The sequence below is a fragment of the Natator depressus genome, chromosome 5, assembly GCF_965152275.1.
Source record: "Natator depressus isolate rNatDep1 chromosome 5, rNatDep2.hap1, whole genome shotgun sequence".
In the NCBI taxonomy this organism is placed as follows: Eukaryota; Metazoa; Chordata; order Testudines; family Cheloniidae; genus Natator; species Natator depressus.
The window spans coordinates 106731908-106746269 of NC_134238.1; the positions used below are offsets into that span (position 1 = coordinate 106731908).

Here is a 14362-nt window from a genome sequence, read left to right on the forward strand (position 1 = left end):
CAGCACTGAAGGGCTACCTGAGCTGTCTTTAATGAGAATTCCTCCAAGGATACCCCAAACTCAGCAACATACTCAATTCCCTTTTCATTTGTAATATACATGGGAGTAGATCCATAACAATGGCTTCAATAAATGCATCATTATCAGAGGGTGGGAAAGGAACAGAAACCAGATAAATATGGAGGGTTTTCTTCCTCCTTCATATGCCCTCACCACTGTGTGCAACTCCTGGGATTCCTGGATGGTGATGCTGGGGAAAAGTGCTCAGTCTCGGTGAAGAATCCTGAGGAGATGTAGGGCTAAACAAAGGCTTCTCAGGTTTCTTCATTGTAGGAGAAGACATATCTACAATGGAAATATAAGAAAACAGGAATGTTAACCCAGAGGCCTCTTATTCCATTGCACGACACGGCATTTTGTAAATCATACACTATTTATGTTTATGCTACTTTTATAAGTCCCTGTTCAGTTATCCTACTCCACTGTGAATGATTTTAAATGATTGGTTTCCAAAATAGGCATGAACAACAGTTCACTGGTCTTTGGCTTGCAGAACAGAAATTGCATTCTCTTCATACCAGACAAGCAAGAAAGTAAAGAAATCCCTGACCTCACCAGTTCCCCAGTATGCATCCGATGAAGTGAGCTGTAGCTCACAAAAGCTTATGCTCAAATAAACCTGTTAGTCTCTAAGGTGCCACAAGTACTCCTTTTCTTTTTTCAATTCTACCATATCCACTTAGCTGATGGGAATTTTATTGTAATTTTTACCGGAAATCTGCAATCACATGTAGAGTAATCACAACAAAAATTCCATTTTAAAGTATTTACTATTTTTAACACAGAAATCCATCCCTTCCGAAAGCAGTGATATTCCTAAAAATGCAGGATACATAAGCACCAGTATTCAGATTCTCTGTTTTTCAAGTAGGCCCTTCCCACCTCTCCCTGCCAGCTTACATCCCAACAAAAATCTCTGTTAACATGGAGAGCACAATGGTCGTGAAAAATGAAGAAATGCTATTATAAATTACAACAACAGTAAACACATTGTATTTTGTCTGAAACCTTAATTAACATTAATTATTGTACTTCAATCTGAAATTAAATCTTTTCCCCATTTAATTTATTCATTGCACATATTTGTAGCATATACATCCCCACGGTGTATGGATTCAGCTTGAACTCAATGGCACTACTCATTTGCTTAAAGTTAAGCTCATTCATAAATACTGGATTGGGACCATAATGCATCTGCCTTTTCTTTGCTATGCAGACCATGCTATTTTCATTCATGCCTTTGTCACCTTCAGACTAGACTACTGTATTGTGTTGTATTTGGTGCTATACCTTAAATTTACTTGGATGTTGAAGGCAGGACAGCCCTGTAAAATAGAGTGCCTCACTTTGAGCTTATTCAGACAATTCTTTATGATCTGGGTTGAGTTTAAGGTGTTGATCTAGAAAACCTTACATATGCTTAGGACCTTTCTACCTGAGAGTCTGATTCCCTCTTCCTGACTTCTACCACAGCTGAGATCTGTGAAGACCACGGAGCTGGACCCACCTTGATATAAAAGAGGGAAGCTGATGGCAGGGTGTTCTCTCTGAGGGCTCCTATTTTAGTAATATGTTTGGGTCCAAAATAGCCTTTGAGGACCTCCAGCGCAAGGCTCATCTTTTTTATGCAAGCTGCTGAAGAAGCAAATTTTGTCCAGGGGAGTATACAGGGAAAGCGTTGACATTGTTTTATTTCTGTGTTGAAGGGTATTCACTATTATTATACATTATGACAGTTGCTGTAAGTTTTGTTTACACTGATCTATTATAATTTTATATTATTGTCAAAGGCACCTGAGTGATGACATAGGTGCCTCTGGTCATTTTAGAAATGTAAATAAACAAAGTGCTATTTGAAGGGAAATAACAAACATTTTATTTTTCTACTTTTAATAGCAAATAGCAAGGACAAGAGTAACAAATGGTTAAGGTTTGGATTATATAATTTATCTGATAAACTACATAAACTTTTTTTTAAAATTGCTTTAAGTGTGGTGAATGAGTCTGGAATAGGGATTTTATAATCCTATAATAAAATCTGCATGTTAGTTCATGATTTTAGGATTATTTCATTTTTTGATCAAATGACTGCACTAGCTTCTTCATTTCTTAAGACACTTGTTTCATCTAAGCACAAGGACCTTTGCACTACTGCGGAAGAGGGAAAGCAGTTACATCTTTACAAAAGCCATTGGACAAAATTAACCAAACATCTGGCTTTGGGCTGGGACTCTTCCACTAGACTACCACTGCAAAAACAGTCCAACATTATTGTCTGAAAAAACAGACAAGTGCACTAATGGCCTATAGCTGCAGCCTTTACTAACACATTGCATCCATCACTGGCTGTCACAAGACATATCAATAACTGAATACTTGATAAGACTCTTTTGGCAACACAATTAGTTTATTATACCATATGTATAATATCATAAAAATATACAAAGGATTGAATTTGATTTTTATTTTGAATATTGCAGCTAAACTTCTATAGGGAGGGAGATGATCAAACACCCACAGAGTAGGAGGTGGGGAGATCTTTCACTTACGTAAAACTGCATTCAACAAACGAACTTTTGAAGGAATGAACTAACTTCTGCTGAGAGATTTTGCAAATGTCTGCAGATCTAATTTCTGTACTACAACTGATATTTAATTTAGTTTGTGGCTGTTACTTCATTAAACAAGCCAAAGCTTTTTTTTAATTATTATTTTTAAACCAAAATATTTAAATTGTTTGAAAGAAGAATGTTATATGAAGTGCAATGTAATCAGGGTTTCCATTAACCCCCCAGTGGCATCCCTAATTTGAAAGAAAATGTACAGAAAAGGAAATTGGTGACTAGTACAACCCGCATGTTTTGCCTTTAAAACAACTGTAGTTCAATACATACAGAGTAGCATAAATTACAAAGCAAAACTGAATACAACCATAAGACTATTACGACAAGAGATTATTGTCTCTGAATAAAGGTGAAGGCTATTGGCAATCAATACTGTACATCTTTTGCTGCCATATGAACTCCCATCACCCAACCTCTGTACTTTAAAGCAGAAATGCCTGCCACACATGATACTATAGTGGAGTGCTTTTAGAAGGATGACACAAACAGCATTCACAACTGTGAAGACCAAATAGCTGAAATACATGTAGCAGCTTCTTTGTTAAAACAATGTACGTAGCATTGTGAAGTAATTCAGATGGACATTCCCCCCTTGTTCTCCTCTTGTATGCACTGACATCATAATGGAGCTTTCATGGTCTATTCACCATGGAATAACAGATGCAGCTTACAGGAGAGCCAGAACAAAAACTGTTTGTATAGGTTATAGAGAGAGACTACAGTAGTCTCCTCCTTGACCAAAAGGACAGGCTTCAAACTCTGGTAAGAGCACATGAGTTTCATTTTCTTCAGAGGTTTACCAGTTTTCGAAAAAAATACATCATTATAGCTTAGGAAGGGCAGTTTTTTATTATCTTTAGTTTTTTCAAATGTTTGCGGCCTTTAAATGCAGCATAATTAGCTAAGGCAATCTTAAGAGTTCATGTAATTTTTAACGATAACTCCAACACTTACAAAATAAAAATAACAGATATTGTTTTGCTTTTAAAACATATATGTTAACCAAGAGTTACACTTTTGTTCCTGTAGCTTTAGATATACAGTTAGGTGACCAAGTGATGGAAAGAGAATATAAAACAGGCCTATTTATTTTCTTCCAAATGCTCTTTGACATATGCTTGAAATAAAATTGCTACAGTTTTGAGAATGAAAATATAATACTTTTTCAGTTAGACTTATTTGTACTCTATTGATTCTTTGAAAAATACTTAGCACATAGGAAGAGGAAAAAGTACCAAAATCAGAAATTTAGACCAAGCTATTCTGTGTATCATAATGTTCTATCGACATGAATCAGAATAACCCATGGCCGTGTCCTGCTTAGAATTTTCTTAAAAACATGTAACATGATTATACTTTTAAGAATTCACATTCTGTTCAAATTATTCTTGCATAATATCCTCATGTTATGGCGGAGATACAGTAGATACATGCCCAGGCTGAAGCATGTTATAAATTTTAAAGCATCACATGAAAGAGATAAAGGCTTATGCAAATACAAAGAGTTAGATTAACTCATCTCCCAACAAGGTAATTCCATCTACAAAGGAAGGGAGAAGAGTGTTGCTGTGAAGCCCAGCGTATGCAGCCTGCTCATCGGCAGCTTGCACAAATGGTGCTCCAGATGTATATCTGTTCAAGTCAGCCCAAGGCAACAATTTTGATCAATTCTAATGTGATAAAATGCTGCAGGGAAAGTGTGCAGAAACGTGTTTACGTCAGCCTTTAATTAAACTGTTGTTCACTTCCAAAGAACCTTAGGAAACACTAATGAGACATGAGTTTCAGCAATTTCCTCATCAAAGCAAAGACCCTCTCTTCTCAAACTGAAGCAGCCTGTCATCCAAGTAGCTCCCTGGATAAATGTCACATGGCACACCAATCGGCGAGCCACCTGTTAATAGAACTTTGCTGGAGTCAACTGGTGATCCGGGGCAAGTTCAAACATCCATCTGCCTGCTTTGGACACTTGCTCATTTTTCAGATAAAGCACAGCAAGTTGTTAACTTTTCTATAATGCCGGTGGTGCAGAAGTGTGAAGAGATTATTAAGTAGAAATAGAGAATAAATAACATTAAATCTATTTAATCCAATTTATTCTCTATCACTTCTTATTCATATCTTTATATCATAGCTTAATTTAGCTAATCTTTCTTGGCAAGGTACACTCCTGTGGACAGCAACCTGTTAGAAATGTTTAGAACTCAGTTTTAACATTGCCTTGAGAAATCCAGATAAGAACATCTTCACATTGTTGTTTGTGTACTTTACAATGAAAGATATTAAATCAATAGCATTATTTTAAAAAATAGCAAAGATGCACCTTCATGCAGCAAGCAGGAGCCAGGGATTTTTGAAAATCTCAAGAGAGTTTAAATACAGAGGACGGGGGTGCACAGGAGCCAATTAGCTAGCTCAGTCTCCAACTCCCAGACATGGAAAGACAGCAAACCTGAAGGAGTGAGGGGCAGCCCCACCCCGCAATCTTGCCACATAAGCACTTTCACATTTCCCCATCCACATCACCACCACCACCACACACATACACACACACGCGCGCACACGTGCGACCCTATCTTCCAGGCACCATTTTACAATCCCTGTAGCCCATTCAAGATTCCTCCCCTGTTGATTACAGAGAAGGGACATTTGCAGGAGATACTGCTAGTGTCAGATTGTGATCTCAGAATACATCCCTTCTACACTCCATTGGACCTGAGTCTCCACTGCTTGCACCTTGAGTCAAGTACACCTCTGCAAAACGGGTATAAAATCTTACCAGATCAGAATGGCTGTGTTTCATATCCACTGTGCACAGCTGAAAATGGCTACAAAAAGTGTAAGTCAATGAAGAATCACACCAATTGCGTTCAGTGGAATTACTTCTGATTTACACCAGCGTAAGAGAGCAGAATCAGGCTCCCAGCTTCTTTATAGGTTGGGTGTAATGACTACAAGCCGATTTTCAGAAATGCTGAGCTCCTACTGACATCATTTGGAGTTGAAGGAGCTCAGAAATTCATCTCACCAGCACAAAAGTTCAATTCAAACATAAAAGATTAAAGTGGCTTCTTTCTCGCTATTTTTTTTTTTAAGTCAAACAACTCCAAATAACTTGATGCATTGATGGGATAGGTGTAGCAACTTTCAGTGTCAGCCAAACATAAGATCTTTCAAGGGGATTTTGGAGGTCTATAGATCAAGTTAAGATAGACAAATTTTGTACAACGGTTGTGGACTGCTTTGTGTTTGAGAAGCAGCCTGGCTGGAAGTTTGAACAGAGCTACTCTGCTGAAATTTTAAAAATTGGTGCCAGATCTAATTTTGCTTCTCTGTCAATCTTAGCATAGATAGAAACTGTGTGCACATTTATAACTAAATGTAGACGAGAATAACTTTAATATGCACACACTTATTACTCTTCCATCAGAGAATTAACCCACTTTCTCAGTCCAAATGCTTCTCATTAAATTAGAAGCAAGGGCCTTGGCTGAAATGGGCTTCTGGGTCAAGCCCAATGTTCTTACATCATCTCCCTCTCTTTGGTAACTGAATACATTTCACCCTGTAGAAATGTTTCCTAAACAATTTCATTTAAAAAAAAATAGTATCTGTAGGGTGAAATGTATTCAAATACCAAAAAGTGGAAGATAATGTAAAAACATTGGGTTTGATCTAAAGCCCATTGCAGCCAAAGGGAATCTTTTAGATAGGAGACACAACTTACTCCTCCATTTCCCACTCATGTGCAAAGTCCTATAGTTCTGAATCTCATTATCAATCTGTTGTGCTTTCCAGTCTCCGTATTTTGTTCTTACAATATTTGTATGTATAAGCGATTGTCAAATAAACCAGGTTTTTAGCTTCTGCACCATATATCCCTGTTATGCCTGCCCTGCCTGGAAGATCTGCTCTTGTAAGGAGGTACAGTATAACAACATTTTACAAAAATCCTACTCTGACGGGCAGTATATTTTGAGGCTTATCAACCTTGACAATGTCTCCATTAATCAAAAAGCAGGGGGAAAGTAAAAATAAAATATTTTATTTGAATGAGGCAAGCATGAAGGAAGGACTGCAGGAATGTGATATTTTATAGAGAATTTCAGTGCTGCTGTACACAGGGCTTACTCCAGTGCTCATATACACAGTATGTTTAAAGCTGTATCTATAATCCCCCATATTGCCCCAATACGTCAAACTAGCACAAAATACCATGGTATGAACAAGTATAGATGGATTTTTACTGTTATGGGTGGTCAATCACAAAGAAAAAAATGACCTAAATATCCTCTGATTTTAGCACAGTTTAATCTAATTTTTACTTGTAAAGCAATGCAGTATAGTTCCTGACATTTTGCTTAAATCTGCACATTAACATTTGAAATGTATAATTTATTTTATTAACAACTATCTGTTAGTGCACACAGAGATTTGGATAAGCACCTTTTTAAATTATTTAATTATTATTTAAATCTATTTTTTTTTTAATTTGGTTGAATTAAGACCAATGCTGTTTATTGTACAGGAAGAGGAAGACAAGGAAAACATTGCTCTCATTTTAAGTGTCGAGGAATAATATGAATAAAATCATATCTGTACATATATATTTTTAAAAATCCTTAAGAATATGACAGGACATATGGACTTAATCCCATAGCAGTTGTTTGATGGTGTCATGTGGCTTGTAAGTAATTAACTGCCATACTGAAAAAAGGATCTTTTTGTTTACATTTACATTTATTCCCCATGAAGATTACTTTGAAAGCATGGCAAGCTATGCTGCAAGAACAGTGTGTGATAATTCTGTATCTATTTCCTACAAATCTCCCTTCCTGAAGACTAGCACTCTGTTTTATCATCAGAAAGCAATAGCAAACTTAATGTTAATGGGGTGGAATTACTTACTGTCACATTATAATTTAATTTATGATTTTGACTCATGAACAAGGCTGTGTCAGGTGGGGAACAAAGTCATTGTTCTAAATACAGTATATTTTACGATTATATCATTCCTTAGAGCAGTAATTTTAATCTCACTTTAAAAAAATGGATACTAAACCCAAGCCCACAAATATTTATCATGTGGCTGTTACATAAACATCTCTCGATAAAACAGTTCTACCAGTATGCTGAAACCTCTCTGAAACTCAAACTACCCTATAACACCTTATTAAAACATAAAAAAACCCTCACATTATGAGAATGCATCTTATAGAAAGGGGACACTAGATATACATGGCAATTGTTTTCTTTTTTCTTTACTCTTCAGAAACACACTTGTCTATTCCATCATCCATCCATCATCCTTAAGTGATTTTATTCCAATGGACAGGCAATGATAAAAAGCATCCTGGGAGGCTGTGGGAAAATCTAATTAAAAGACCCAAACAAATTGTACAGGACTTTAAGTATATTTTAGTCATTTATTAAATAATGGTATAGGTAAATCACTAACATTCATCATGACTCCAGGGAAAAGCTCTTGGCCACAGCATCTTATTAGTGCTAAGAATCCAAGAAACTTGGCCTATAAAATAAAATCAATATTGTAACCTTAACTGTAAGAGTCAGAAAAACACTGGAAGATTTTTAATTTAACCAGATTACAGATGAGTTTTGAGATAAGACAATTTGGGGAAAAGCTATTCATTTAGAAATATTCATGCCAAGACGTCTCAAGGTTTTTACTCTTAATATTATCATAATCCATATTTGTAGCAGTTTAGGATTATTTAACAGATGTGGTACATTAGAGGATTTATGGGAAAATCTGAGAAGTGGTTTGAAACACCAATGAAATAAAATCATTAGACTTAGGTTGAACAAAATTACAATTTGACAGCATGATGGTAGCATGATGATGGGAGAAAACGGCGACAAATGTAAGGAGATTGTTGGCCCCTTACTGAAAGTTAGTGGGGGATTTTGGTTGGCCCTCTCCCAGTACCAAAAGAAACTGGAAGGGTTAATGGGGAGAGACCAACGCTCCAGGGCAGCTCAATTGACAGGGCAAACAGGCCAATGAGGGACTCAGGAACCTGGGGTCCCATCCTCCGCTGGAACTGCCTGAGCCAGAGCAGATTGAGCTAAGGAGAGAGCAACAGCCTGAGCTGAGCTGGGAGCAGGGCAGCAGCCGCCAGAACCGGAGGAGCAACCCAGAGAGCAGAGCTGAGCTGCAGAGAGCAGCAGCCGCCAGAGGCAGCCTGGAACTGGGGGCTGGAGCAGTGTGGGGCCAAGTGTGGTAAGCAGCTGGGAAGAGCAAGGGGGGACCCTGGACAGCAAGGGCCCAGCGCAGGGAGACGCCCCCAGACAAGTGGCCTTGCAGGCCGGACCTGGCGGGGGATTGCAACCCCAACATGAGGGCTGACGCTGGGAAGAAGGGTTCCTGCCACCTGGAGGCGTGTGACTACCGCCAGAGCAAGTGTCTGACGCCTGGTATCACCGCAGCTCAGCCAGGGCCTGGGAAGGAGGCCTGGGATGTGTGCGGAACAGACTGTGAACTTTCTTTGCATTCCAGATACGGCTGGTTGTAGCGTCCCCATGCCCACACAGTGAGGTTACTTGTTCCTTTAACTTTTCCCATTTTTTCCTTATTTTTCATCAGTTGTTTAATCAATTGTATTTGCTTTGAACTGTATGTAATGACCAGTGGGTCGGGAAGTGTTCAGTGCGGAGAGAGCACCCCAGAATGGGGACAGCCTCGCCCCTGCCAAAGTGACCACAACAAGACCATGGACTGAGTCTCACAGGGATCCTGGGCCCAGCCTTGTTGGGGTTACGAGGACTCTGCCACACTGGAGAGTGGAAGGGGAGCCCTTGAGGTCAAAAAGGCCTCTGGGTGAAGAGAGCTGGAGTGAGGACTCAGATCCTTTTGCTAGCCAATTCCACCGGGATAGTGTATAAACCAGGAACATTCCCCACAGTCGCAGGGCCATTTCCCCACTTACACAAAGAATGAAAGTCATCTGTTCTGTGGAGTATGCTAAGTGCAAACAATTATAACCCTGATTTGGTTACTAAATGTTAAAAAAAAAAAAAAAAAAAAGTAGCCAAGTCTAGGCATAAAATACATTTGGACTGAGCATACAGTTCCCCCTCCCACAGGTGTACTGTTAATGAAGTAAGAAAAACATGCTATTCAGGAAAATATGAGTCTCTTCAGGGGAGGGTGCACTGATTGCCAGTTCCTACAGAAGATGAAGGCATTCCACATCTCATAGGATCAGGGAGTTGTACCATTGACTTCAGTGGGACTAGACTTTCACCCTTAGCTGGTGAAACCCATTTGCATCTGTTGAGGATTTGACACCTGTGAGTGAACCCTATTTCTTTATTCTGCTCACTGGTGAGTTTAAAGTTAACATAAAGATAAACTATAGCATGTTCTCACCTGACAATGGATCATATACTATGCTTGATGAATGTGTGGAACTCTCATTGATGTTAATATGACACTATGTTCGTATACTATTCATTATATTTTAATTTGTAATTGTCTTTTCAAAGTAATAAGTCTTTGAGAATTGTTTTACCTGTTCCGCTGAGCGCAGCTATCAAAACTCAAAAGGTAAGAAGCACTTTTCACCCTAATTAAACTATTGCTGAACCTACTGCTAGCATCTGCAATTATGTTTACAAGAGACATTCCTTATAAAACTTACACTAAGGAAGTCCAAAGCAAATCAGATCCAAACTTACTTTAATGCTGGATTAAGTGTCATACGAGGAATGTTGATGTTGAAAAATTAGACATACTGCTTGAATATTAAACATTATCTATTTCTGCTTCTTAAGCCAATAGGGAAGTAGGTCAGAAACTGGTGTATAGTCTCTCACACAAAACTTCTATGCTAGTGCTATTATCACCATGATGCCAGTTTTCAGCATGATGGCTGCCAACAGACTCAGAAAGGTCAACTGCAATTAAGAACTTTGATTTAAAATACATTTCAAAGCTTATTCATGATGAAAAGGACTTCTTACCTTAAGACTGTTGAGGTTAAGAAAATGAATAGTTTTCTTTCAGTGTCAGTGTCTGACTTTGTTGCACAAAATACACTTAAAAGTAACACAGAAAATCAAGATATATGCATAAGAAATACATACATTTATTAAAGAGAACTTTGAGCTATTAAAAAGGAAATACAAAATTGGATCTAAACAAAATTCACTAGCAGGATATAAATCAGCATAAAAACATTCTTTGACATACAAAGATTTTAGGAATTTAGACTGAACTGAAGACACAGAAACATTTAACAGATATTCATCAAGATTAACCTTATAAGATGAATGCATCTGTCAGATGGAGACTATGTATTTCTAAAGCATATGCTTTAGCCTTCTGTAGGTGCACCAGGAGTTGGAGGTATTCTTGAACTCTGTCCAATATAGGCCACCAGGTAACCTAGGTGATCTGTTATAGTTCTCAATTCCTGGACAGCATTAATTACTTCCTCTTTCAATTCCCTCACTTCAGAAATTAAAATGTCAATTTTAGATAGTCCATGAGAAGAGGGCCCAAGAAGGAAAGTGCCATCAGGAAGGGGCCCAATAGGGAAGGAGTGTCCAGTGGATGGGAAAAAAGCAAGAGGGGACAAGTGTCCAGAAGAGGGATATCCAACAAAGGGGGCTTGGGCCTGAGAAGAGGAGCATCCAATAGCTGCTGGGCGGTCAACCGGTGAAGAGAGTCCAGCTGTTTCTGTTTTAATGGTATGTTGGCATCTTGATTCTTGACTGTTGGCAGATGTGGGTGAAGTGTGAGAGAGGGAACATGATGAAGAAACTGTAAAATTAAAATTTATTTCATTGTACATTGACTTTCAGTATTTTTGAACATCTGACTTCTGCAGAATTTCACATAAATCTCTAATTGTATTTCTTAGTTATGATATGTACCATTTATAAATGTAGGTTATATATATTTACTTTAAACAATGTTGTAATACTATGATAAAAATACATTTAAAGTATGACTTTACTTGATTTTTTTGCTATTATATTAATATACTTTGCTTTCAAAATCTAGCTTAGTAAGGTCATACATGTATATATAATGTACTCTTCTTAAGTTATTCCGGTCTGATTTCATTTAAAAAAAATACTCAGTTACTTACCAGACAATGAATCAAGGGTTTCTCCACCAGTTCTTTGTTTATCTTTAAAAAAAAAAATGAACTGGGGTCTTCTTAAGCCATGCCACTTTCCCTGTATAACGACGGGTGACAACCTGTTTGTCATGTTTTAAGAATTCTCTTTTCCAAATGTAAGGGGAGTTTTCCACATAAAATTTTATTTGCTAAGAATTTCACAAAAATCTGCTATTGCATTTATGCATCAATTTCACTGAAATGTTATTCCTGCATCACAGAAAATCGAAGTTTTGTCTTAATACAAACAGACATTCAGAGTTCATCAAGGTTAGCCAGACAGACTTTATAGTGTAAAGGCATATTATTTTAAAACAAATATATATTTCCAATTGGTAGATGTGCACTTAGGCTTGATTCAAAGTCCACTAAAGTCAATGAGACAATCAACTGACGAGTAGTAATTTGCAAAAGTTCATATCTAATATGGACTTGGTATTTCACATTCCTTAAAGGTTATATTTCAAAAGGTAATACAAAAAATAGTTAGGTCTTGTAAAGGAGTCTTAATCCATATATCTCTAAGACTTCATACAGGAAAGTGAGTATAATTATTATAATCTTATAGATGGGGAAACTGAGGCACAGAACACTTACGTGACTTTCCCAAGGTCTCACAACAGAAATAGAACCTGAGCTCCTTAATTTCAATACAGGGTCTGATCCATTCCAATATGCTGCTTCTTAATGGATCACAACTTATGCTTCTTATGACTAATGACCACATTTTAGAAAAGATCTTTGCAGTCAGAACTGCATCCCATTTATTTGGGAAATCTACTGTAGCTTTTTGAAGTGTTGTATTCGTTTTGGTAAGATCACATGAAGAGTACTGTACCTCATATTTTGTATGTCAAAGCAAATGTAACAGTAATTATATGATCTTCCTTCAATAGTTAACTGTATGTATTTTTCAAAAGAAGACAAAGCTGTCCGGTCCATTAAAATAATTAAGAAATCATTTCCTTTTTTAAAGGAAATTTTTCAGAATCTGTTCCTCATACTCCTGTGGTACCACATATTTCTCTAGCATTCCCAAACATTCCTAAGACAACTGAAGTAAACCACCAAGACAGCACAATGATTGCACAATGAGAAATAATGATAGGCTCGCTCTCTTTCAAAAATGTTTATAATCTGGCTTCATCAAATATAAAAAGGAAACTAATTTTGAAATCTAACTTTGGTTAAAGAAAATGACTACATTTTTGCACAACAAATCCACAGTCTCTATTTACATTTTGGAGCAATTGTCTGATGGCAAGGAAAGAGCTATGTTTAGAACAATGGCATGTACAATAATGCATTCAACGTAAAAAATTAAATACGAAATGACTGGCCATTGTTTTGATCAACCCAGAGCCTCTTTGATTTGATTTTTGTTTGTTTGTTTTGGTTTAGCTTACTTATTTCTGTTCTTCCTTATATTTCCCTACATTTCACTCTCCCAGAAAATACAAACATCTTTAATATCATATCAAAGTCTCTTCAGAAATAGTGTAAGGAAAGGAGTTGATAATAGTAGTTTGCTTATACAGGAAGCTCTGTAACTGTAAAAGCAGAAGCTTTATGTTTTACTAATAACGAGTGGCAGTGTGGGATGATGAGTATTTCATTGTAGTTTGGTGAAATTTTACTTTTTTCCCCTCACAGTTTCACAGTCAGTACACATCCTAGCCAAACTGTAAATCCTCGTATTCCTCCCCATTTTCATGATGCATGCTTACACATTACAGAACTTGTGCAAACAGTGAGGATTATAATGGAGTCATTTGCACTGTGGCTTTTGTCCATGTCCAACTGCCTCATAGTATGTACCGTGCATGGGGAATAAGAAAAAGTCATCCAAATGTCTGCACACCAAACATGACTGACAACGCACTAAGTGTTAACACACTATGTATTTATATTGTACGCACTTCAAAGGGCATTGGGCACCTCACTCCCCTTAACACTTTGAATAAAATAGTTAAGCTAGGAACTCCAAACTTGGTTCAGCACTAGGGTTTTGTCACCATTGCCACCTCCAAACCCTTAGTGTTGTCCCCTTGTGGCTGCTCTGCAAACAATAACACAGCAAGATAGAAATATTTTATGTTAAAGAGATCTATCAGCTCAGTTTTGGAATCCACGATTGTCTTGGAGGAGGGCTTAAAGAAGATCACTGCTGGCTTAACTACTTCCCACAGGAAGCTTCAAACACTGAAAATGTCTCATAACTAAGTACACAGAAAATTGGGTCCATTTCGGGACACAAGTTACAGAACTGAGTTTATGAAGTTTGAAATAGAGCAGATGAAACCCCCTTTAAAGTGAAATCAATAATGCTGTGATCTAAATTTTATCTCTGATTGTTTCTACTTTTGATCTTGTAGAAAAAGTGAAAATTACATTAAAATGAAAGAAAGGCTACTTACCAGCATATGTAGTACCTCTACATATTCACACTTGTAGGATGTGGACACTTCATAAATGTAGGATGATTCACATTTCTGGTGCTGATGAGCTTCGGGAACCTTCTAGAAA

General features: G+C 37.4%; 1 protein-coding gene across 12 annotated transcripts in view; it reads right to left on the bottom strand.

The window, feature by feature from the left end:
* NFIB (nuclear factor I B) overlaps nt 1-14362 on the bottom strand; it is a 334297-nt gene that overhangs the window by 49220 nt on the left and 270715 nt on the right. For all 12 annotated transcript variants that reach the window (XM_074953411.1, XM_074953406.1, XM_074953408.1 and 9 more), the window contains exon 7: nt 214-345. In XM_074953411.1, the coding sequence (XP_074809512.1) occupies nt 214-345 (132 nt within the window). The remainder of the gene's footprint in view (nt 1-213; nt 346-14362) is intronic.